Below are 27,867 nucleotides of genomic sequence, written 5' to 3'. Positions count from 1 at the left end.
AGTTTTCCCATAAAATAACCATATATATGGCTTATGATCATTCAAAAATTCCAAACACCCACACAACTTTCTTATCATACATCATCTGGGAAACCAGCTTGTGCTCTTCTCAGTTACCATGGCTATGGCAAGAGGTTTCAAGCTCTTCCACACCCTTTTCTTAGTGTTTGCTTGGCAATATTTTGCCAAGGTGGGTGCCACTTTTACTTTCGATGACGTTACTGGCTTTATTGAACGTAATTTCGACTTCGGTTCATTTGGATCAGGTGGTGTTGGAATTCTTCAGAACAAGAAGAGTAGCATTGCAACAAATATAGAAATGACGAACCCTCCAGAATTGGCTCCTGGTATCGCCCCTGTCGGGCTTGGAATACCAATGAACGAAGGCGATGAAGCTTCGTCGTTTGGTTTTGAAACTATTAAGAAGATCAATGGTGGAGTTGTTGTTTCTAATGATCACAAAATTAATTTGAAGAGTGGCTGCAACATTGCTGTTTCTCATGGTGGAATAATTAGTCGAAAGATGAAATACTAAAATTTGGGTTGAAGAGCAATGACAATGTTGTTGATGTACTAATTATGGGAATCAAATTAACATGGTTGCCTCTCAATTCCTTTCTCATCAAAACTTTTTCAACAATGTTCTTCCTTTTATTTGAATATAGAGTTTATCATTTGATCATTGTGCTAATTCACAATGGATTCCACCTTTAGTTTCAAGTTCTGATTCATACATTCTTACATGGAGTGAATTTGCTTTAAATTGCAAAAAATTAATATCTCGTTATTCATATTCATATTCACTAAGTGAACGTTTATACTACCTACGATATAATTTTAGAGCTTCAAATGATAAAATGATTTTATGTTTCGTTTGTTCAGAATTTATATTTACATATAAATAAAATATGAAAAACTAAATTATATTTAAAATTTCCACGTCATAGGTTAGAGCCAAAAAAAGGTTAACGATCATCAAATTAACGAATAATAAAGAGAAGGAAAAAGAGAATGACACCAAGAATATACTGGTTCGCCCTAAACTCGGGGTTACGTCTAGTCTTTTGCAGCTGCAGGTTCTACCATGATGAAGATTGCAACAGGTCCAAAAATCATGCTACAAATCTCTTTCCAAGTAGTCCAACGCGAGCTATTTGATTCCCTATACCACAACTCGATATCTCGGAATTAACAAGAAGAGAAATACACTAAAACCCAAAGAAAAATACTCTCTGTATTTTAATTCTCACTATCGCATGAACCACACATAGACGGAGGAAGAGACTTCACCAAGTCGAAGATGTCTGCCTCTTTTATTTGGCCAACTCTAGATGTTGCCGTCACCTTTTTTTTTTTTGTTTTTGGCAGACATTTGTATCCACTAAATTCAATGGACTAAACATTAGAATAGAGTGATAAGAGATTTTGAAACGTTCAAATTCAAATTACGAGAATTGTTAGTTATATGTGATATAATTAATCGTTTAATTATCGAATTAAACGTAATTGTAAGAGTTAAAAAATATTTAAAAAATATTTAAATATTAATTACATGAATAGAGATTCATGTTTGGAATAGGTGTTAGATTAATTTAATATCTGATAATTAATTAACTAATTAATTGAATTGTTTAATTAATTATTTAGAATAGTTTTATTTAAAATTAATTTTTAGAATTGATTTTGTTTAAAACTCGCAATAAACAATTCAATAAATCAAATAAACTAAAAGATCAATGACTATTACATGAATACTTGAACTTTATGTGGAGACATAAAAGTGGATCATGTTCGAGTAAATAATCAAAATGGTCTATAGTATACGAATAAAGTTGGGTGCCTTATTCTAATAACACTACTGAATGTGGCTCACTCTGTAATTGTTCAAAGAGTTGTAAAGTGCTACAAACGAAGTGATCCTAATTCACACATGTGATGACATGAGGAGTGTGGGATCATGTGCAATGAGTTTGCATAAGATCGGACCACGAAATAAGTCACTCTTATTTTATAACGTTGTTTAGGACTAACTATTTCAAAATGATGACCTAGGTAACTTGACTTAATCCTGAGCTAACTATGAACTCATGTTTATTCAGGATTATTCTTAGATTTGAATAAGTGAGAGTTGGCTCAACATCGCCGACTTAATAAACCTCCCATTTCAGTGGTAAGATTGGGTAGATAGCTGGGGACATAGGGTGCAAGATGGAATTCATTCCCACCCTCTTTGAAGGATAGTAGAGAGATTGTTCCCTTAAGTACTGACTTCGGGTCTTGAACAAGAGGCCCCACCCTCTCTTTGGTCCGAGAGGGACTCGATTTGATGATTGGATTACAAACCAATTGTTCATTAGAAGATCAGTAGGACTTAAGGAACAAAAGATATTCTCGGGGGAAAGTAGCCTTTTGGACACAATGTTATTACGAACAACCTGTGAAGGGTTAACTTACTAATCATGGTTATATCGATTGGACACAATGTTGGGATTGGTATCCTAAATCTCCTGAGAGTCTCGTAGTTTGTAAAATTCTGTAAACATATTGTTATTAATAAAATAATTGTTATTCTATAAGCATTTACTCAATCCAATAAACTAAGATCTGTGGTTATTTTATGTAACTTAAGCATGTATGTGGAGGCATACAAGTGGATCATACCTTAAGTAATAATCTAAATGGTCTGTAGTAGATGGATAAAGGAGTGATACCTTATCCTGGTGACACTATGGATACGACCCGCTTTGTTGATGTTATAAGTGTTGTAAAGTGCTACAAATGGTCTGATCCTGATCATTCAAGTGGAGACATGCGAGCGGGGTATCCTATACAAAGAGTTTGTATAAGACCAGACCACGAAATGATTAGTCTCTTTATATAACGCCATTGATAATTGAGACTTACATTTCACTAAAATGACCATAGGTAACACGACCTTAATCCTGAATGAGTTGGGAACTCCTACTCATGAGGGCGGTTCTTTGATTTATATGGGTGAGAGTGGCCAGATTACCAATTCAACAAGCCTACCATTTTGGGGATTCGTCTGATTGGGGAGCTGGGAACTCAGCTACACAAGACGGAATTCACTCCTTCCCAGAAGCAAGAGTAAGTAGATAAATTTCCTCCTTAAGGGCTGATTTCGAGTCATGAACATAATGATCACACCCTCTCTTGGGAATAGAAGACTCAGTCATTGTGGGACTATGAATTATTTTTCATTAGAGGAATCAATGGTACTTAAGAAGTTAGATGTAACTATAGGGGCAAAAAGATAAATTAGCCCAACTGTACTTACAAGCGATTTGTGAAGGGTCATCGCACTGTTGATTGGTTATATGGACACAAAAATATATCTATAATGCAAAGAGTGCAGCTGTCAGTCTTTAGTGGAGTGACCAACAGTTAATGGATGGTAGATCTCGTGATTAAAGAGTTTTGTCAGTTATTCACGTACTGTTGGAGCTTCAAGCTACATGCCTTAAGTAACAACCTTAATGGTCTGTAGTAGATAGATAAAGGAGGGATATCTTATCCTGGTGACACTACGGATACAACCTGCTTTGTAGATGTTACAAGTGTTGTAAAGTGCTACAAATAGTCTGATCCTGATAATTCATGTGGAAACATGCGAGCGGGGGTATCCTATACAAAGAGTTTGTAGACCAGACCACGAAATGATTAGTCTTTTTATATAACGCCGTTGATAATTGAGACTTACATTTCACTAAAATGACCATAGTGAAGGAAATCAAACACGAGGATTTTCATGAGTAGTGGAATGATCTTTTCAAATTTCAATCGTATATGAACATTATAATTACAATCACAAACGTAATATACGGTTATGCATAAAACAGAAATTACAACATGCTTTATTATAGATCAAGGAAAAGATTCAACAAACCTTTGTAGACACATCTTCAAGTTTCTTGATCACGAACGCTGGATCACAGCAACACAGCAACACACGAACATTCGTCCAACACGACTGCTACACTACACGATCACAGCGAACTCGAACTAAGCGATCACCAAGGTCACAAACACCTCAAATACCATGAACAGCCTCCATAAAACCTCGACTGTGTCGAGTTGAGTATGACACCACTAAGAAGGTTACCTCGGTATTCTTGGTGTGAGAATCCAGAGGGTGGGTTATGTGTGGACTTGGTTAGAGGAAGAAAACTGGAGGAAGAACAATCGTGTAAACGATTGAGCAAGTGGGAGATGACATAACCTATCGTATAGATCGATGCCCAACCATTTAGTAAAAGCTATGCGTGAAGGAAATCGGAAGCGAGATTTCCATGAGTAGCAGAACAAGATTATTCCAAATTATAATAATGAATGAACAATACATTTACAGTTGACATCTAACAAGCGGTTATACAATTCAAAAGCAGAAATTACAGCATGAACAATACAAATTAGGGGTGTACATAGTCCGGGTTAGGTCGGGTTGGAAGATTTTTGTGGACCAATCCAAAAATTCGAGTTGGCTAATAATGAACCCTATTAGTTTCTTTTTTGGAGGATCAACCCAACCCAACCCAACCCAAAATTTCCAGGTTGGGTCACCGGTTCTTTTTTTTTTTTTTTTTAATTTGACTGTTTTTTTAACTTATATATATATATATATATATATATATATATATAATATTATAATATATATATATTCGGGTCGGGTCGGGTTGACCCGACCATGAAATGGGGTAACCCGAGACTCAACCCGAATTTAATATTTTTAACATTTTTAACCCAACCCAATCCAAAATAAAATCTAACCCAACCCAACCCTTGTGGTTTGGGTTGGGTAGTCCGGGTTGGTCGGGTAACCGGATTTTTTGAACACCCCTAATACAAATGCATAAAGAGATCAAACTCTATGCACAATGGCAGAAGCGTCTCCACGCTCCGTTGCGCACGAACGCTCGAACAACAGCAGCCACCAACGCTCGATCTACACAACCACAACACTGCACGAACACTTCGCGCTCGTCTTTAATGATCTCCTTGGTCACAAACTCCTCCGCAACACGAACGGCCTCCACAGCACCACGAACGGCTTCAAAAAAATCTCGATGATGTTGAGTTAAGTTTGACACCACCAACAAGGCAACCTTGGTATTCTCGGTATGAGAATCCAGATGGTGGGCTCTATTCGGACTTGGTATGAGGCAGACGAATGGAGGAAACACCGATCGCGTACACGACTGGGCAAGTGGGAGATGGTGGAGACCCATCGTATAGGTCGATGCCCAATCGTTTAGATAAAGCTAAGCGATTGTCTAGCAAAAGTTATGTGATCGTTTAGCTTATCGTTTCGCTCAGTCTGTCGCCTACAAACACTACACGATCGTTTAACAAAGTTATGCGATCGTTTAGTAAATACTGCACGATCGTTTAGCTCTACTCTGCACGATCGTCAGCTCGCCCAGCCTTTGTTTAGTAAATCTTAATTTACTTGAGGACTTCGTGAGTTTCTTTTTTTTTTTTCGCGAGAGAGAAAACTCAAAACCTTTTTTTATTTGTTTGTAAAAAACTTCTTTTCAAAATAGGAAAACCATTTTCCTTTTAGACTCACGGTTACCATGATTCAATAACCACCCACTACTTTGGTTATTTAAAAGAAAAAGAAATAATTATCCAATAATCAATATTATTACAAATATAAATGATAACCAACTCATCATACTATATTTATAACCTATAGTTTTAATATTTCATCTCATGAAACATATAAACCATAGTTCTTTTTCTATTCCATGGTACTTAATGTAAATCTCATTTACATCAATCATCCACTAGATGTATCTTATAATCATACCGATTATATCATATATAATCAAAATACCTCTTGTCAATTTGAACATTTCAAATCAACATCAAGAACTGATTCTCAACTGAATCTATTGAGCTACCAAGGGGATCTTATGAACCTGTAGCTCGAAGCTCCAATGGTATGTGAATAACTGACTAAACTCTTTAGTCACGGGATCCACCATTCGTTAACTATCAGGCGCTCCACTAAAGATCGGTAGTTGAACTCTCTTTACCACAGATATATTATGTGTTCATCTTAACCAATTAGCAGTGTGACAACCCTTCGCAGCCCGCTCGTAAGTACAGCGGGCCAATAACCGTTATGCCCTTATAGTTACATCTGTCTCCTTAAATACCACCGATCCCTTTAATGAACATAAGTCATAGTCCTACTATGACTGAGTCTTCTCTTCCAAAGAGACGCTGTGGTCACTATGTTCAAGGTCCGGAATCAGCCTTTAAGGGAGCAATCTCTCTACTTAACCCTGCTTCGGGAAATGAGTGAATTCCATCTTGTGGATTGAGTTCCCAGCTCTTATATCAGACAAGTCCCCCAAAAGGTAAGCATGTTGATTTGGCAATCTGGTCACTCTCACCCATACTAATCAAAGAACCGGCCTCATGAGTAGGAGTTCCCAAAACACTCAGGATTAAGGTCGTGTCACCTATGGTCGTTTAGGTGAGATGTAAGTCTCTAGTATCAACGGCGTTATATACAGATTCTAATTATCTCGTGGTCCAGGTCTTATACAAACTCTTTGTATAGGACACCCCACTCCACATCTTCACATGAATGGTCAGGATCTACCATCTGTAGTAGTTTACAACACTCGCAAACCTCTACAAAGCGGGTCATATCCGTAGTGTCACCAGGATTAGGTATCCTACCTTAATCTTTATACTACAGACCTATTTAGGTTATCACTTAAGGCATGATCCACTTGTATATCACATATACATGCTTAAGTTCACATAAAATAACCAAGGAGCTTTGTTTATTGGATATGAGTAAATGCCAAAATTAAATAACACTTATTTTATTCATTGGACAATGTGTATCTTTACAAAACAACGAGACTCTAGGAGAATTAAGACACCAATCCCAACAATGCAACCGTCTAGCTCGTCGTCTAGTTGAATGTCTATGGTGTAAGAACATTCCATGATCGTTTAGCTAACTCCAAGCTGTCGTTTAGTAAATTTGGTTTATTTGACAACTATCTGTGAGTAATTTCTGAGATTGGAAATCTCAAATTAACAACTTAGCAAATCTTACTAAAATTAGGAAAACATTTTTCCTTTTATCTCACGGTTACCATGAAACCACTAATAACCTCCCACTCAATTGGTTATTAGTGAAAAAGAGATAATTATCCAATAATTAATATTATTATAAATATAAATGATAACTAACTTACCATAATATATTTATAACCTATAGTTTTAATATTTTATCTCATGAAACAGATAAACCATAGTTCTTTTTCTATTCCATGGCACTTAATGTAAATCTCATTTACATTAATCCTCCACTTGATGTATCTCATATACCATACCGATCATATCGTATATAACCGGATTACCTCTTGTCAATTTGAACATTTCAAATCAATACCAAGAACTGATCCGCAACTTGAATCCATTGAGTTACCAAGGGGACCTTATGGACCTGTAGCTCGAAGCTCCAACGGTACGAGAATAACTGACTAAACTCTTTAGTCACGGGATCCACCATCCGTTAACTGCCAGGCACACCGCTAAAGACCGACAACTGAACTCTCATTACTACAAATATATTATATGTCCATCTTAACCAATCAACAGTGCGACAACCCTTCATAGATCGCTCGTAAGTATAGCTCGGCCAATAACTGTTATGCCCCTGTAGTTACATCTAACTCCTTAAGTACCATTGATCCTTCTAATGAACATAAGTCATGGTTCTACTATGACTGAGCTCTCTCTTCCAAAGAGAAGATGTGACCACTATTTTCAAGCCTCGAATCAACCCTTAAGGGAGCAATCTATCTACTTTCTTCTGCTTCGTGGAAGGAGTGAATTCATCTTGTGTATTGAGTTCCCAGCTCCCAAATCAGACAAGTCCCCAAAAAGGTAGGCATGTTGAGTTGGCAATCTGACCACTCTCACCCATGCTAATCAAAGGACCGCCCTTAAAGGCAGGAGTTCCCAAAATTCTCAAGATTGAGGTCATGTCACCTATGGTCGTTTAGGTGAGATGTAAGTCTCAAATATCAACGGTGTTATATACAGAGTCTAGTCATCTCATGGTTCGGTCTTATACAAACTCTTTGTATAGGACACCCCCGCTCACATGTCTCCACATGAATGGTCAGGATCTACCATCGTAGTAGTTTATAATACTTGCAAACCTCTACAAAGCGGGTCGTATCTGTAATGTCACCAGGATCAGGTATCCCACCTTAATCTTTATACTACAAACCAGGATCAGGTACCTCCCATTTGTCCTAATGCCCCGACGATGACTCCGAGGACTCTGTCATTATGAGACTATGAATTATTGTTCATTAGAGGAATTAATGGTACTTAAAGAGTTAGATGTAACTACAGGGGCAAAATGGTAAATTGGCCTAGCTGTACTTATGAGCGATTTGTGAATGGTCATCACACTGTTGATTGGTTATATGGACACAAAAATATATCTGTAGTGCAAAGAGTGTAGCTGTCAGTCTTTAGTGGAGTGACCGATAGTTAACGAATGTTGGATCTCATGATTAAAGAGTTTAGTCAGTTATTCACGTACCGTTGGAGCTTCAAGCTACAAGTTTATATGGTCCCCTTAGTAGCTCAATGAGTTCAAGTTGAGAATCAGATTTTGGGTTAGTTTGAAGTGTTCAAATTAACAACAGGATATTGATTATATATGATATAATTAAATTGAATCAATTATATGAGATATAATTGATATGATATATTTGATACATTATTTGATTTGAGGAATTAATATAAATATAATTTATATTAAATGCCATAAAATAGAAAAAGAACTATGATTTATATGTTGCATATGATGCAATATTAAAACTATAAGTTATAAATACAATATGATAAGTTAGTTATTATATTTATTTATAATATATTAATTATGTGATAATTAATTATTCTTTTTCTTAATAACCGACTTGAGTGGAAGGTTATTTGTGGTTTATGGTAATTGTGAGATAAAAAGGAAAATAATTTTTCAAATTAAAAGGATGATTCATTCGTATCGTCTCACAAAAGAAAAATTATCGAGTAAAAGAGTTTTACTAAATGATAGTATTACACAGCCTAAACGATCAATTATCGAGTTTACTATACGATAGTTATTCATTGTTATATGATCCAGTAGCAAGTCTATACGATAGGTTTCTTCTTACTACACAATCGAGTATCAAGTCTATATGATAGACTTCCTTCTTCTGTTGCATACTCGATCATCCACTTCCTCCATTCCTCTATCCAAAGTCATATAGTGTCCACAACTTCTGAATTCTTACACCGAGAATACCAAGGTAGCCTTTGTGATGGTGTTTAGCTTTGTTCGAGGTTCGAGGACTGAGTTGTACTCGATTGTGATCGAGGATTCTACAGTTCGTGCTGTATGCTGTGCTGATCGTTGCATTCGAGTTCGTGTTGTTGGACGCATTGCTAAACGATCGAGGGATACTTGAAAAAATGATTCTTCAAAGGTATTGCATACTCTATCCTTTGTTTGTTCTTAAAAGAAGCATGCTGCAATTTACTTGTTATGCATAATCTGTTCTTCTTGACTGTAAATGTTTGTGTTCTTTCTCAATGGAATTTAGAACGATCCGCTTCCGCTCACTGGTTCTCAATTTAGAGCTCCTTCACACAATATATCTACAGTGAGGGATGTGCAACTACAGGCTTTAGTGGAGTGACCCAATAGTTAACGAATGAGGGTTAATTCGGTGTAAAGAGTTTAGCCAATTAATCTCGGATCGTTGGAGCCCATGATCTGTAGATCTACTAGGTCCCCTACTAGCTCACAAATGGATTAACCTTAAAATAACGTGATAAGTTAATTTGAAACGTTCAAATTAGAACTAAGAAAATTAGTGATTATATGTGATATAATTACACGTTTAATATTGGAATTAAACGGAATTGGAGAATCGATTAATATTTAAATATAATTTAAATATTAAATTCATGAATAGGGATTTATGGTAATGGAATTGGTGAGGAATTAATATAATATTTGATATTAAATTAATAAGATTAATTAAATTATTTAATTAATTTATTAATTTTATTAGAAAATTAATTATTGAATTAATTTTATAAAATTAATAAAAATTTTAATTTATAAATTAAATTAATTTTGAAAATAAATTTTAAAAGAAATGTTATTTGATTTTGGGAAATCAGATTAAAAACAAGAAAATTGGAAATGGAAAAATTGGTTTTTCCACCTTCAAGCTTCAACAGCTCACTCACTTTCCATTCTTCTTCAACTCAATTAATTCAAGCATGAGGTGTGATTTAAGCAAGGCTATTAGCTGCATGAAAGTCATGTAATATAAAGCTAGAATTTTGAGTGGAAGAAGAGATGATTCAGTTGAAATTTTGTTGAGAAATAGAGTTGGAAGAATTGTTCTCAGCTAATAAACCTGTCCCCCTCTCCAAATTTCCTTCAATTCAAGCTTATTTTGAGTCCCACAACTCAATCTAAGGCACAAGAGAATAGTAGAGAAGTTCTTGTAGTGGTTCATGAGCTGAATACAAGGAGATTGCAGTTGAAGATCGTGATTCAAGGTGTTCTTCAAAGGTTAGTGATGAAATTCTGTTTCTAGTTTATGTGCCTGCTTAGTTTAAAGCCAAAATTAATGAATTAGAATGTTTAATGATCCTGTTTTCTTTCCGCTGCTTACTTCCTCAATCCAACAAAATATATATAAATATATGAATATACTAAAATAATAATTTATTCATATATATATATATATATATTAATGTAATTGAATCACATTCAATTATTAAATTCTCCTAATATATAATTTTCTTTTTAAATCTAATTCAAATTAAATATATAATTTTATTTAATGTATCTTAATGCGTTAATAATTTTATTTGATATTTAGTATACCAAAAACAGTAAATATATTTTTTCCTCATTTAATATATCAAATAATCATTTGAACATTTCAAATTTTCTTTCAACAAAGTTGATCCCTAAATGTTCGTATGAGCTAGCAAGAGTACCTTATGAAACCAATAGATTAGGATCTAGAATTAATTAATTAAACTCTTTAATTTTTAATTAATAAATTTTCATTCATTAACTATAGATCACTCTACTATAGACTTTAGTTGAACCCTTATGCACCTTGGTAATTACAGTCGAGTCAAATATTTGCTTTATTTATGTATTAAGCCTTGCACCTTAAGTACAATTGATTCTCTAATGGACAATATGATTATGATCCAATTATAAACCAAGTTCTTCTTAGGGTAGTACAAGGGTGGAGCCCCATTGTTCAAGTCCAACAATCAGCACTTAAGAGAACTACTCATCAACTTGTTGTATATGAGAAGGATTGATTTCCATCTTGTGGAATTATGTTCCGCGTTCCCTATTTTATCAAGTCCCCAAAATTGTAGGCTGAATCAACTAATTGGGCCATTATCACCCATGTAAATTAAAGGACAAGCCCTCACAGGTAGGAGTTCTAACTCACTAAGGATCTAAATCAAGTTGCATATCATCTTGTGAAACACTAATATATTAAATTAACAAACTTATACGAGATTAAATATTTTGTGGTTTGATCTTATACAAATTCTTTGTGTAGGATAACTTCACTCACATGTCTCCAAATGATTGATTTTGATCAAATCATTTGTAATAATTACAAAGTGGGTTATATCCATAGTGTCATCAGGATAAGACACTCACACTTATCCATATATTATAAACTCTTTAAATTATTTATTGAACATGATCCACGCATATGCCAAGCACATACTGGTCAAGATTACAATAGATAGTTTAATATTGCATCTAAAATTAAATAATTCTTAAATAACACGTTATTTCGTGGATTTAAAGCACATATCCCAACAGCAAGTGCTCTATAAAATAAAGAAATTGAACAAAAATGTAGTCTCAGACTAATATGACTTGGATGCTTAACTTAGTAATGGATCAATGGATATTGATAGTAAAGAGTAGTATGAAATGTTTTCAGCATATCTTTGATGAATATAGACTAAGTATTGTGTAATTGACGTTTGTTCTCATTATTACCCCTTTAATTTTTTAAACTGTTGAGTCATTATTTGTTGGTCGAATACGCTACCACTACTTGAGATTGTAACCAATGCTTAAGTACATAGCCCATTCAACTCTCCAAAGTTCCTTTATGAGTATTGTCCATATAGATATTATACCACTAACCACTTAGCTTAGCGCCAATTTGGAGAGGTCTTCATGGTACTACTAAGTCTTCCATAGGTCTTCCATGGGATTGCTAAGTCCTTAACCAAGCATGTAAAGATCCTACATAAGTTTTATTAGTTCTACCATATGACTGCTAGGTCGTTTATGAATTATGTAGAAGGTTCTTCATGGAACTCCATAGGACTTGCTATGTCCTCCATTTTTCATATAGAGTTAGGTCATACATGGGACAACTATGTTATTCATGGATCCTATTGAGGTCCTCCATGAGCCTTCGAAGGTTTATCATGGGTTCTGTATAAGTCATCTAAGGTCTCTATGGGATTGCTAGGTACTCCATTGGTCCTATAGAGGTTTTCCACGATGCTAGGCCAATCCACCTAGTAGGGGTGTTCGGGGGTTGGGTTGAAGGACTTGTTAGACCTAACTCAATTATTCGGATGGTAAATTACTTCAACCCAAATAACCCTCATTAAAAATGAATTCAATCCAATCCAACCATAAGACATTTAGGTTGGGTTGATTCGGGTTACTCGGGTCATTTATTTAAAATTATGTTCTAAAAGAAAGTAAAAAGTTAATACGTAAAAATTTGATTTAACTATTTAATTTATATATTGTAAAATCTATTTCCAAACTGCTAAACAAATTAATTTTAAGAGTTGTTGGAGAATAAATTATCCAAAAAACTAATGAAATTAAATCAAACTAAAATAAATATATATATATATATTTTAACTCATGAACCAACCCAACCCATAAAATTTTTATTTATTTGAACCAAACCCAACTCAACTAGTTGATCATTAGATTTTTTTGGGTTGGATTGATCGGTTTTTTTGGTCATTAGATTTTTTTTATCGCCCTTATCACCTAGATTGGTCTCCTAAAGCCATGGTGACGTTCCAACAACTTTTGGTTAGCCATCTCAAGCTTCCTATCTCTCTAGACTTTCAATCTTGGTCCATCTTAGTAAATACCCCTAACATGTTTTATGTTTCGTTGATCTTGCAAATTATTGAACTTATGACAAAAAAAAAAAATTATAATAATCACACATTTCTAAATTTAAAATGATTTGATTTAGATTTGTGTTTTGGATGTTGGGGATTATTGAAAAATCATTTGGATTAAATCTTAGTTTCTTTTCTAAACTTTTATATTCTTTGCATTATGGTCTCAAAACTTTTCTAGCATTCCTTTGTATTCACTTGAAATACCATTTTGGTTCTATATAACATTAACTATTTATAATATCAGTTAATAAAAACCTCACATATGGTAGTTATTTTGTTAATATATAGGTTTAAGTAGGTACAACAAAAGTAGCAAATTTAAAAATGTGATATTTCAAGACAGCTCATAAAAGATAAATTAAGAAAAGGCAACTAAACACCATATACATACTCTTGTTAGAATTTTCTAAATGTAGTTTTCCCATGAAACAATATCCATATATATATAGGGCTTCTGATCATCCAAAAATTCCAAACACACCCACACAACATTCCTTCCTAATCATCTTCTGTGAAGCCAACTTGTGCCCTTCAATTACCATGGCTATGGCAAAAGGTTTTAAGCTTTTCCACACCCTCTTCTTAGTGTTTGCTTGGCAATATTGTGCCAAGGTGGGCGCCACTCTCACTTTCCGCGATGTCACTGGCTTTTTTGATGGTGATTTCAACTTCGGTTCGGGTGGTGTCGGAGTTCTTGAGGACGTGAAGAGTCGCACTGCAACAAATGTAGAAACGACGAACCCTCCAGAATTGGCTCCTGGTATTGCCCCAGTGGGGCTTGAGATTCCAACGAACGAAGGCGACAAAGCTTCGTCGTTCGGTTTCGAAATTACTAAGAAGATCAATGGTGGAGTTGTTGTTTCTAATGATCACGAAATTAATTTGAAGAGTGGCAGCAACATTGCTGTTTCTCATGGTGGAATAATTAGTCGAAAGATGAAAGAATGTGTTCCTTCAAGTGGTGATAAAATACTAAAATTTGTCTAAGGAGCAGAGACAGAACTGTTCGATGTTGAAGAGCAAATGGCAACGTTGTTGATATACTAATTATGGGAATCAAAATCAGACATGGTTGCTTCTCTTCCATTCAAAAATTGAAACTTTTTCGCCAATGTTCTTCTTTCTTTGATTTGAATACAAAGTTTGTCATTTGATCATTGGCCTTAATTCACAATGGATTCCACCTTTTCAGTTTCAAATTCACATTAACCCATTATTACATGGAGTAAAATTACTTTAAATGGTAAAATATTAGGGTATGCTTAGTTGGCCATCCGATTTTTATTTTATGTTTTCATTTTTAATGAGTTCAACCGGTAGATAACCGAATTCTATTTCCAAAAATTATTTTCAAATTCTGTAATCCAAATCGTACAAATTTTGAAAACAATAATTTTATATTTTCATTGTATCTAGATCTTGAAATTTAAATAGTATAACGCATAATTGTATTACATCAAGATAAAAACATTTAAGATTCATTATGTCAGGTTATAAGCTCAATTCATTTTTTTTTAAATTATAATATGTATTATGTAAGGTATTATAAATTAAAAGGTCGTTTTCGAATATAGGAAAATGAACCAAAATATTTATAAATATAGCAAAATTTTATTGTTTGTATGCGATAGATTGTCATAGACTATTATCTTATAATAGAAATAGACATAGATAATAGTTTATCGTGGTCTATCGTAGATAGACTGTGATATGTTGCTATTATTTGTAAATATTTTCAGCAGTTTTATCATTTAAAATAATTTTTCTAAATTAAATAATATTACAAAATTATTATTATATAAATTTTTTAATACTAAAACATGTTCATAAATAAATTAATAATAGTTTATTGTCCACTAATATGTAATAGATAACTACAAATTTTTATGATTTATAAATAAAGTATTAAACATATTTTAAATAATAGGATTGAATTATAATCTAATTTCTGAATCTGCTACCAATACATATCTAAAACATGAAATTCAACTCTATTTTTATTGACTCCATTATTTTCAAATTTTTATTTTCAGATTCATATCAATTTCCATTAGTTAACATGTTCAGTTCAAATAATTTGTAAAATATTAATTTCACGATTTTTTTAGATATTAATACCACAATTTACTTTCGATAACATATAAAGTTAAAACAATTCGTAATATATCTATATCTCATTTATTTACATTACAATTAATATAGAATAAGATTAGAATTAAACACACTTAAATTAAATCTATATCCTAAACTTGATTAAATCAACAAATGAACGGATTACACGGATCAATATACAAATTAACCTATACTATAAATATGTTAAATTAGGTGTAATGTAGATGCCCATTGACCATGTGTCACTTATCCGTTACCCATATGTTGTCCATGTGTCTCAAGATTACACACTATTAGTATCCATGTAATCCTCCTACTTGCTAAATTGTAATGGCAATTGATGAATTTTGGAAGACATGCATATTATTATCAATCCAAAAAGATTGGAAAAAGTGGAGAAATTCATCTTTTGTTGTTTTATTTATTTTAATATTACATTTTATTGGTGTTTGTGTTTCCATCGTGCTCCTGAAGTTCACAACACATTATCAGTACGAGCTCCTATCGTTTTCCTCTCTAAAGTGTTGCCATGTCTCACAAAATTAGAATTTACCGCCTTTGATATTAACGACGTAATTATTTGTCATGAGTACTTGATGCCAAAATCAATTTGGATGCTATGAATCTTGGAGAGATTTTTAAAGAATGAAATACGACATTCAATTAGGACAAATCAAAAGCTATGATTTTCCTTCGTCATCATCTCTATGAGGAATTAAAAATGGATTATCTTACAATAAAAGATACTCGTATTTTGTGAAAATTTTGATAGAGAGGTATGATCATAAAAAAAATAATTTCTCTTTCTAAAACTCGTTATGAGTGGATGCACTTATGGCTACAAGATTTTAAATCAGTAAGTGATTACAACTCTGCATTATTTAAAATCAGTTTGAAACTGTTGTTATGTAAAGAGAAAATTATTGATGTTGATATGTTAGAGAAGACATTTTCTACATTTCATGTCTCAAATATGCTCCTGCAACAACAATATCGAGAGAAAAGTTTAAATAATGTTCTGAACTAATTTCATGTCTTCTTGTGGCCGAACAAAATAACGAGTTACTAATGAAAAATCATGAATCTCGACCAACTGAGACGACACCATTCCCTGAAGTGAATATTGTGAATTTTGATTGAGGTTGTGGTCGTGGTCAAGGTCGTGACCGTGGCAGAGGAAAAAATAATTATTATTTTCATGGTGGGTATTTTAATCATTTAAATTTCAAAAGAACCACACAAAATGATAATCACAAATGAAAAACTTCATAAGATAAGAGTTCAAAATGTATCGAAAATAAATGTTTCCAGTGCAGAATGACTGGGCATTGGTCACGGACCTGTCGTATGTCAAAATACTTAGTTGATCTCTATCAAGCATTCCTAAAGAAAAAAGAGAAAAATGTGGAAGAAAATTTTGCATATGGATAATGACATACTTAACCCATCACATATGACAAATTTGGATGTGGCGGACTTCTTTGAATCTTCTGAGGAGAAAATCTGTAGAATTGATGGAACATCAAGTGTTTTCTTTGACTTTGAAAATATCTAGACTTAATGTTTTTTTTTATTCATCGCCATGTTTTTTTTTCTTTTAATAGATGTTGACCTTTGTATATTCCAAATGTTGTCAGTTATTTTCTTTTAATAAAGAAATCTGAATCATTTTTATATGTTGAATGACTAAAAGATGAGTAAAAAAATCTATATCTGGCAAACAGTACAACTACATATACAATACTTATAAGTAAAATATAATTTTCCAAACTAACAACGCTGAAAGCAAAAGTAAACACAATATTAGGTTATGCTAACCTAATTAAAGGATTTGGGAAAACAAATATTATTTTTCCTAGAGAAATAAAATTTACAATTGACGATACATTGTTCTCTAGTCCATAAAAAAGAAATCTATTTAGATATACATTGCAATGGTTATCATATTGACTAATAGAAAGAATAATATGGAGTATCTTTATATCATATCTACTGTCTCATATGAAAAATGTATACAGGGGGAGTTGCCTGCTTTATCTTCTAGATTATATTATACTCGTATACGAGTAATTGAAACATACGCAACAATGAACCTGAAATTCATTAATCCAAACATATTTACAATTTGGCATGACATATTAGGTCATCTAGGGTCTAAATGATGAGAAAAATTATTAAAAATTCTTGGACATCAATTAAAAAGTCAGAAGATTCTCCAATCTAATAGATTATCATGTGATGCTTGCTCTCAAAGCAAATTAATCATTAGGCTATCACCAGTCCAAGTGGAGACTGAATCACCTATATTTTTAGAACGAATTCATGATGATATATATGAACCTATTAACCCCCAAGTGGACCATTTAGATATTTTATGGTATTAGTAGACGCATCCAGCAGATTGTCATACGTGTGCTTCTATGAAGCACAAATACTTCATGTGAGGCAAAGAATCTATATCAGACACGTATCGGATACCGATACTTCTAGATACTTCCCAGATATGTATCTGACACGCGGTTTGACGTATCTATTTCTACGTACTTTTTTTTTTAAAGAAAAAAGACAAGCAACTCATCTAATCTTCCCCAATCTAAAACTAGGCAACCTATTTAAAAAACTCACTACTCGAGCCCAAAACTAAAAGAACAAAAAATAACATACCAAACCCTAGACTAGAATTAACTAATCTCCATCTTCACGTTTGAGTCCCCACAAAGTCCACCAAAATATAAACCATTTGGATATCTTCAACAATTCAATGAAAAAGTTCTTCGTTTATCTTCATACTTCTCCCTCTAATCTTCTTCTTCTTCGTTGCAATATGAGTCACTTTTCTATTGCATTTTATTAACTATTGTAATTCAACATCTTAGATGTTGCTTTTTTTGTATTGTATTTCAGTGTTTGTATTCTATTTGTGCCATTGTTATTAACTTGTATGCTAAATTTATCTATATCCTAGATTCTTTTTAAAGAAAAAGAAAATGTATCTTCAACATATCAGTATCCTCGTTTATATATATATATATATATATATATATATATGACGCATCCTTAGACGTATCCGTATCTTAATTTTTTAGAAATTGATAAATCATCGTATCTGATCGTATCCATATCGTGTAGCCGTATCTATGTTTGTGCATCATAGGTGTACTTATTATCAAGTCGAAATCTTGCATTTGCAAGATTACTTGCTCAAATAATTAATTTAAGAGTACAATTTTCTGATTATACAATTAAGACCATTCGTCTTGATAATGTTGGTGGTTTTACATCCCAAGCTTTTGATAACTATTGTATGTCAATTGGGATAAGTGTTGAACATCTTATAGCTCATGTTCATACACAAAATAGTTTAGCAGAATCATTCATAAAACGTTTGCAATTAATTGCTAGATCATTATTTATAAGAGCTAAGTTTCCTATATATGTATGGGGACATGCTATTTTGAATGAAGTGTCACTTGTATGCATTAGGTCAGTATCTTATCATAAGTACTCACCATTATAATTAGGTTTGGTCATGAGCCAAATATTTTCCATCTGAGAATTTTTAGATGTGCAGTACATGTTCTAATTGCTCCATCACAACATACTAAGATGGGTCCTAAGAGGAGGTTAGGAATATATATTGGATATGATTCCCCATCAATTATCAAATATCTTGAACCCCTAACGGGTGATGTATTTACTGCATGATTTGCTTATTGTTATTTTAATGAGACAAAATTTTCAACATTAGGGGGAGAAATTAAGAAGTTGGAAAGAAAATTATGTGGAATGCATTATTATTGTCTCATTTAGATCCCGTTACAAATCAATGTGAATTTGAAATTTAGAAGATAATTCATTTGCAAAATATAACATATCAGTTATCAGATGCATTTATAGATGCAAAGAAAATAACTAAGTCACATATACCAACTGCAAATGTTCCATCGAAAATTGATATCCCAACACAGCAAGTTATCACTAATGAGTCTGGAACACGCCAGCGTGGTAGATCAGTAGGTTCCAAAGATAAAAATCCTCAAAAAAATAATTAATAGTCAAGAAGACTTAGTTGAGGATGTAAATACCAATGAAAAAATTCATAATATGACTAATAAGAAAGGTGGAATACATATAGATAATGATGAGATTTCAATAAACTATGTCATGATAGGAAAAAGATGGAATTGAACTCATGTAGTTATTGTCAACATTTTTGCGTATAATTGCTCTTGATATTATATCTGAAAATGAGGATTCTGAACCAAAATCTGTTGAAGAATGTTGACATAGAAAAGTTTAGCATCAGTGGAAAGAAGCAATCAAGGCAGAATTAAACTCACTTTCAAAACATTGAGTCTTTGGACCAGTAGTTTGAACCCAAACTGCATCAAACATGTGGGATACAAATGGGTATTTGTGAGGAAAAAATGAAAATAATGAGGTCACAAGATATAAAAGCAAGACTAGTTGCACAAAGTTTTTCACAAAGACCTGATATTTCACAAAGACCTGATATTTATTATGAGTAAACGTATTCTCCGGTGGTGGATGTAATTACACTAAGACATTTAATCGGTCTGATTGTGTATGAAAGTCTGGATATGCATCTAATGGATGAAGTCACAACATATTTATATGGATCTCTTGATAATGATATTTATATGAGAATTCCAGAAGGATTTAAGGAACTTGAAACATATAAATCAAATTCTCGGGAAATGTATTCAACAAAGTTACAAAGATCGCTATATGGATTGAAACAATCAGGACAAATGTGGTATAATTGTTTGAGTGGATATTTATTGAAAGAAGGATATCAAAACAATCTAATATGTCCATATATTTTTATAAAGAAATCACAGTCATGATCTACTATTATAACTGTATATGTTGATGACTTAAATATAATTGAAACTTCTGATGAGTTTTCAAAGGTAATATTTAAGAAAAATTTTGAGGCGAAAAATCTTAGGAAAACAAAATTTTACCTTGGCTTGCGAATTGAGCATTTAGCAATGGGATATTTGTTCATCAATCAACTTATACGGAAAATGTTTTGAACAGATTGAACATTCCAATGGAAGTTCTTTCACTAGATTTGAAGAAAGATATATTTTGACCTCAAGATGATAATGAAGAATTTCTTGGTCCTGAAATACCATATCTTAGTGCAATTGGTACACTTATGTATCTTGCTAATAATACAAGACCAGATATTACATTTTCAATAAATTTATTAGTAAGATATAGTTCTTCTCCAACAAAAAGACATTGAAATGAAATTAATCATATACTCCATTATCTCTGAGAAACGATCAACATTGATCTAGTTGGTTATGCAGATTCTGGATATTTATCTGATTCTCACAAAGTTAGATCTCAAACAGGCTATCTGTTCATATGTAGAGGAACTACTACATCATTACAGTCGGTGAAATAGACTATAACAGTCACTTCCTCAAATCATGCTAAAATTCTTGTAATTCACGAGACTAGTTGAGAATGTGTATGACTAAGATCAATGACTCAGCACATTCGTGGAACATATGGTTTGTTTTCTAGTAAAAATCTTCCAACAATATTATATGAAGACAACAAAGTATGCATATCTCAAATCAAAGGAGGATATATTAAAAAAAGATAGAACAAAACATATTTCACCAAAGTTTTTTTACACTCATGATCTTGAAGAAAATGACAACATTACTATACAACAAATTTGTTCGAAAGATAACCTAGCAAACTTATTTACAAATGTATTACCTATCGTAACCTTTGAAAAACTGGTACACAATATTGGAATGCAACAACTCAGAGATCTCAAGTGATGTTTCTATGATGGAGAGTAAATATACTTTTTAAGACTATCAAATTATATTAAATATATACTCTTTTTTCTTCATTAGGATTTTTTTTCCCAATGGATTTTTTCTAATAAGGTTTTAATGAGGCATATTTCATATATAATGAGCATCTAAAGGGAAGTATTATAAATATGTTAAATTAAGTGTAATGTAGATGCCCATTATTAGTGTCCATTGGTCATGTGTCACTTATTCATTACCCCATGTGTTATCCATCTGTCTCAAGATTACACATTATTAGTGTCTATGTAATCCACATTGTACTTGTTAAATTACCTATAAATAGTGGCATTTGGTGGGTTTTGAAAGACATATTAGTAATCAATCCAAAAAGATTAGAGGAAGTAAAGAAATCTATTTTTTGTTATTTTATCCACGTTTTATTATTTATTTATTTTAATATTTATATATATTATTATTATATTATATTTTTTTCGATATCCGTGTTCTTGTGTGTCGTTATGCTTCTCAAATTCACAACAATCTATGAAAAACTCTATCACTAGAAATGAACTGAATTTGGGAAATTTTATATGTCAATATATAGACAATTGAAAATCTTGAAACAAATATAAATTTGTAAATACATCAAATGTTTGCAAAACATACCACAAATTTCTCATTTTATAGAAATTCAAAATGTTGGCACATTGAAACTTAAGCTGGGCAGGACGTACATACAAATTCTCGAATTTATTGTAGCATGAAGTTGAAACTAGTAATAACAAACAAGGATTTGCGTAAAATGCGATTTATCTGGCTCATAGGATTAGTTAATTTGTAGCGAGTTTAAACATCAACTACAATCTCGAGTTATAAATCTGGCTCATGAGTTAAGCACCACGTCTGTTGTAAATGTTATAAATCTAACACAATCAGAATATCTTTCCTATTAGTTGGTATACTTTAAATGAATTTTGAACATTTAAATTGATCTCTGTTTTAGTCGTGTATTTCAAAAAGATGCTAATAGGCCCGTGTCATAATATTTACAATACCAAATGTCTAAAATAGACTTAAACTACCCACCAATAATCTTGAAACAATATAATCTAACAATGAACATGGCAAGTAAAATGTTACAGACTTAACACTTCTAAGACACAAAATTAAAAGTTCTAAGATCCATTAGATACCCTAAAAAGTTCATATACCAAACTCATAATTTAACTCTTGGTACTTCCTCTAGTACCAGGGCTTTATTCACAAGGAGATGCAGCACACAAAGCGCACTAGTTTCATGACACAACAGAGATTTAATTTTTTTTTTTTTTTTTTACGTTGGAATTCAAAGAAAAAAGACGTCTTGAATTGTCACACCCTGCCTCATTTTACTCTACCGACCTCTAAGATGAGTTGTGACAACAATAGACAGTAGTAGAATCTATTGACAAGCATAACTTCATTATGAACACCATATACAATGAAACTAAGATAACATGAACTCCCTCACAAACATCTCCAACTCCTTAATCTTCCACATTGTAAAGCATGCGATCCAACAAATAACAAAGACAAACAAACACAACAGTTAAAACTTACAATCAGAGATCATGGCACTTAAAAGTTAAATGGGTAAACCCCAAAATATACTACTCTATCCTGCATGATGGTCATATAAACAGTCATGTCAACGTGACAACGTAAAAAAAAAAAAAATAATATATGAATAAAACTGGAAGATTATCATTAAAAGAATGGCAACACTAAAAGCAAATGACAAATTACCAGTTGTAAGCGGTATTCACTGTGAACTCAATTAATGATTTTATGGGGGAAGCCCATGTAAACCTTTATGTCTATGAGTAATCCACAAAATATGGACTTGGTTCAGTTCTCATCACCAGTCTCTGATGCGGCCAGTTTTCAGCTCAGAAAATACTATCACCAGCACCGTATTTCGAGTCCGAATCTCCATGGATGTTTTCTGCTGACACTTTCCAAAGATAATCAAGTATGAAACAACTACATAAATGTGATAATATACAAAAATGTGCACATCTCTAATCAAACAGAAGACAACAATTGGGAGACAGAGGAAATAAAGTTAGGAAAGAACCAATAAGAGAAAACTGCCATCTCAATCACCAGCAGAAACAAATAGGAAAAGCAATGCTTATCTCAATTAGCTCACATCCCTGAGTCTTTTTATCAAAGTATCCAGTGATTTCTTTTTCGGATTCTGCTTCATAGTGCGAGTTCCGAAGGTTCCGAATAATCGATCTGAAGAATCTTTTAGCTTCTCAGATATTGTGACAACTTTCTTGTGGTCCAGACTGTAGTAACTTCTCTCCCGAATAACTGCATTCAGGAAATTTTCTGGATGACTGCTCAAAAGCAAATTAATCATTTGTCTTGCTTCAGAAAGAGCTGCTTTTAACTGATTTATATCCTCATCCGCAAAAATAGGAGCTTGACTATCCACAAAACCTTCCAACAATTTGATATCCACATCAATCCCCATTACAGCATTAACATTAAACCTCTTTACTGAATCTGCTTGTAAGGCTCCAACGATCATCACGGATATGTGAGAAAGAACATCGTGTAATACTCTTTTAAGGACTTGAACAGGCAATATCTGTTGAGCTGTGGAAACCAGAGTTTCCAAATATATAATAACCTCATTTACATATTCGTTACCATTTTGTAGAGGCTCGTCAGGGGTCCAGTTAACATTCTCAATCAACATCATGAAACCATCAACCTTTGTTTTAAGCAACCCCGAAAGAGTCTCTTCTGCTGCATCACGAGCTTTGCTCAGTGGAAACTGTCTCCTACCCCTCTCAGCCATTCTTAGTGGAATACCAGAAAGCTGAGCAGCATGACGGAAAAAGAAATCACAAGCACGCTCGAAGACAGCCATATTTGCTGCCACTTGCATGGCCTGAGAGACTCCATGAACAGATGTACTAATTAGCTTCAACAAGGCTCCATCTAGTACTTCACTCAATAGCCTATCCAAATATTTCTTTACAACATCATAGAAATCTAGCTGCCCACCATATGACATAAAGCTCACAGAATCCTCAATGAAAGACCTCACGATTCGACAGCAGTCGGGCACTGTGGAGGAAAATGGTGCAACAAAGGGAAAAGCAGGTACAATATCTGAAACTTGCAACTGAAATGATAAAACATTCATTGAATATTCATACTCTTTTTTCATCAGCATTTGCTCAAATTTGTCAGCTGACAATGCCTCAGTAATCTGTTTACGGCAATCTGATATCAACAGCTCGTGATACTTATCCCGGTGCTTGCTCAAAACATCTAGCAAAGGTTCAACTGGATACCAATATCTACGCAAAGTTACTCCTAACAAACTCACATAGTCCTTGATTAACAAAAGATGATTCGCAGTTTGCATCCTAGAAAACTGATCTTCCAGAACAGAACACATTTTACCCATAGCAGTTTCCCATAGATTCTCAACCTCCATTTTTGATATTAGACCCCCACTGGTCCTAAAAATCCTATCCTCCACAATGAAAAATCCAGCAATTTGAGCGAAAAACGTTTGATGCGATTCAAGGAAAGGAGTCATTGATGATACCTGAAAGTCGGATGTTAACTGAAGTTTCCGGTTCTCAAAGTAATACTGTTTGAATCGATCTTCAAGTCCTAAAGTCTGGTGTATGTGGTAGGCTCTGTACAACGGAGTCAAATCAAACCCTAGAAGTCCACCTCCGCCGTTGGAATACAAATCCTTCGCATCATCCCCGACTACACCAAGGCCGTCTTCATCCTCTTCCTCCAAAACGTACACACAATCTCTTAAGCTAAGCCGACTCTGTTCCTCTGCTTGGCGCTGCTTGATTCGCAGATCCTCTTCACGTTGACGAGCCGACGACGCTTGACTGATAGCTAATTGCCCCAAAGTTCGACTGACGGCTCGGATATCTACCAGCCAATCCCCAAACTCTTTACTTACTTTCCTCTCTATATACGAACGAATATCAGGAATATTCTTCTCCAACATCCTCTTCAGCGTCGACGATGGCGTTTTCTCCAAATACTCGTTATCAATAGAGTCCAAGCATTTCAAAGCCATGTAGAAATTGCCTTCCTCCAAGTGTTTGTTCGCTCTCGAGCAAAGCTCAATGGTATTAACACAGGCGCGGACTGAGTCAAGCGCGAGATTGAGGTTCCGCGACACCGTCCGTGCTTCAACGAAGGCATCCAAAGAAGAAAGTAACGGAAGACCAACAGATTGAAGCTTGGAGTTGGAATCATAGAGAGCAGATTTAAGAGAATCAACATCAGATAAAAGAGATCGGAGGTCATCAACTGCAAGGATGAAGTCCTGATAGTGAGCCTTGCAGACCTCTTCGATCTCCGATTCCTTGGACTTGGAGAAGGCGCGTAGGTGATGAAGCAGAGTCTCCGGCTTCCCGGAGGCAAAGGCTTTTCGTACAAACGGAGCTAGATCCTCGCCGTTGCAGATCGCCGAAGAAAGAAGAAGCTGGTCCAGTTTATCGGCGGAGTCACCGGAATCAGCGGCTGACGGAGCCACCTTCCGGCGGTTTTTGGTGGAGCTCATGGTCGGAGGGATTCCTGCAACAGGGCGGCGGTTATGGGCGTTGTGAACGGAGGGAATTTCGGGGGTGGGTGGTGGTGGATTTGGTTATTCATGAGAAAATGGAAAGAAGATTGGGGAATGGAAAGGCAATATATTTTATTGACGAAAATGACACTACATAATAGATATTGATCTGGCATTGACGGGTTGGAAATCTGGGGATTGAATAAGGGTATTTTGGAGATTCAGAAAAATCATGTTGACCGGAGGGGAAGAGACGACGGCGATTTTGACGCGGGTAATTCGTCGGCGGCGGGAACGAATTATGTAGCCTGAGGAGTATAATTTACTGGCAGTAAAAGTTTGTCCGTACGAGTAAAGTGGGAGTAAAAAAAATAATTTTGACCAACTTTTATTGTATATCATTTTAATCTACCAACTTTGTTTCAGGTGGATTGGACTATTATAGTCGGACTTCATGTTTGGGCTTCAAATATAATAGTAGCGCTTATATTTATTTATAACTTATAATTAATTATAGTAATACTATTTGAAATATTTTTTATTACAATATTTATAATTTTATATTCATAAATCTTTCTCTCTTTATGACTGTTTTTACTATTTCTTATCCAGACTAAAATTCAGTGAATTATAATAGTCAACTCAAGTGTTCCAAATGCCTCTATAAATTTTTAAGTTTTGTTTTATTGTGTTCTTGATTTTTAACCTTGTCTATTTTAGTCTTTAAACTTTTTAAAATAATTATTTTAGTCCCCTTATTTTGCTTCGAGAGATGTTCCCCTCTAACTTATTTGCCTTTCATGCTCACATTAATATGCTAGAGTATTGAGTTTTGAGCAATGTTCGAAGACCACCATTGGAGATCGTTGGTAACAATAGCTTTTAGAGTTGGTTGTCAGAAGTGGTCATCGTTAAAGGTGGTCATTAAAATTGGTTGTCAAAGAGGAGCTAATCATCAGAGTGGTTGCTGACAATGATTGTCACTAGGGTTAGTGGTGGTTGTTACCATATAAATTCCCAGTGATGATCATCGGAGTTGGTTGAAGGTAGTCATTATCGAAGTGATCATTGGAGATAGTCACAGAGGTGGTTGGTTGAAGGTGGTCATTATCAAAGTGATCACTGGAGTTAGTCACAAAGGTGGTCGTTGACGATTGGAGTCGAAACATTGGAGGGAGTGAGAGTTTGTTATTTTAACCATTGAATTATAACGTAGTAATACAGTAGCAACATGAGGGTTAAAATAACTCTTTCCCCAACTTTTTGGACACACGTCCCAAATGTTGATTGAGCTATTATAGCCTGCATAACCCATTCCAATTTGGAGCCCTAAACAACTCCTTTATTATTATTATTATTATTAGTCTGATTTGGTTAAAATAAAATACCCATTTTGATACTTTCACTTCAGTTTTAAATGATTGAAAAAGGGGAAACAAACTAAAATGAATATTTTGAAAATACAAACTAAAATAGACAATGGACAAAATTACAAAGAGCAATACCATTTAAACATTGTCTAAAAAAATGGCAAATTGCAAAAATTATTGGTATATTGATAGTTGCAATTACACTCTTAAACTTTTATTGGTAACAATTGAACCCTTAGATTTATACAATTGTTAAAATTGAAGGAAATTTTTGTAAAAGATCATTTGAGCGGAAGCAAAGATCTATCCAAATCCCATTTTTAGTGAATATAAAGTTTTACAATAAAACAACAATAAGATATACATTTACATGATTATAGCATGCTTTACATAGGGTTTCAGAAAACCCTTACCTTTGAATAACCCTTTCTTCAAGAATTTCCTCGTACAAGCCACGAACGAAACTTCTTCTCCATGCGGATCTCCTTCTTCAAGAACGGACACCACCATTCGAGAACCCTCTCTATTCTCTTGGGATAAATGATTCAAGTAAGAGTTGTGGGTTTTGCTTGAATCCTTGGAAGAGGGAAAAGAGATGGAGAGGAGGAGAGGAAAGTTTCTACAGAGAACTTTTCTCTTAGAGAGAACTCTTCTCACAGAGCCAAATAAGGAAGTAGAATCATCTACA

The 27,867-nt window shown here is 33.8% G+C and overlaps 1 protein-coding gene across 1 annotated transcript; it reads right to left on the bottom strand.

Moving 5' to 3' along the window:
• Positions 1–22,929: 22,929 nt before the first annotated feature.
• Positions 22,930–26,374, bottom strand: SEC15B (exocyst complex component sec15B). The gene has a single exon (XM_039042012.2). The coding sequence runs from the start codon at positions 25,804–25,806 to the stop codon at positions 23,389–23,391; it is 2,418 nt and encodes an 805-aa protein (XP_038897940.1). The 5' UTR covers positions 25,807–26,374; the 3' UTR covers positions 22,930–23,388.
• Positions 26,375–27,867: the final 1,493 nt, after the last annotated feature.

The sequence above is a fragment of the Benincasa hispida genome, chromosome 9, assembly GCF_027475165.1.
Source record: "Benincasa hispida cultivar pf3 chromosome 9, pf3_genome.v1.1, whole genome shotgun sequence".
In the NCBI taxonomy this organism is placed as follows: domain Eukaryota; kingdom Viridiplantae; phylum Streptophyta; class Magnoliopsida; order Cucurbitales; family Cucurbitaceae; genus Benincasa; species Benincasa hispida.
Note: the sequence above shows the minus strand (reverse complement) of the source record. Positions and strands in the feature narration are given on the sequence as shown.

Bases quoted from the DNA above. Each gene is read 5' to 3' on its own strand.
- SEC15B (XM_039042012.2), bottom strand. From the start codon at position 25,806: ATGAGCTCCACCAAAAACCGCCGGAAGGTGGCTCCGTCAGCCGCTGAT.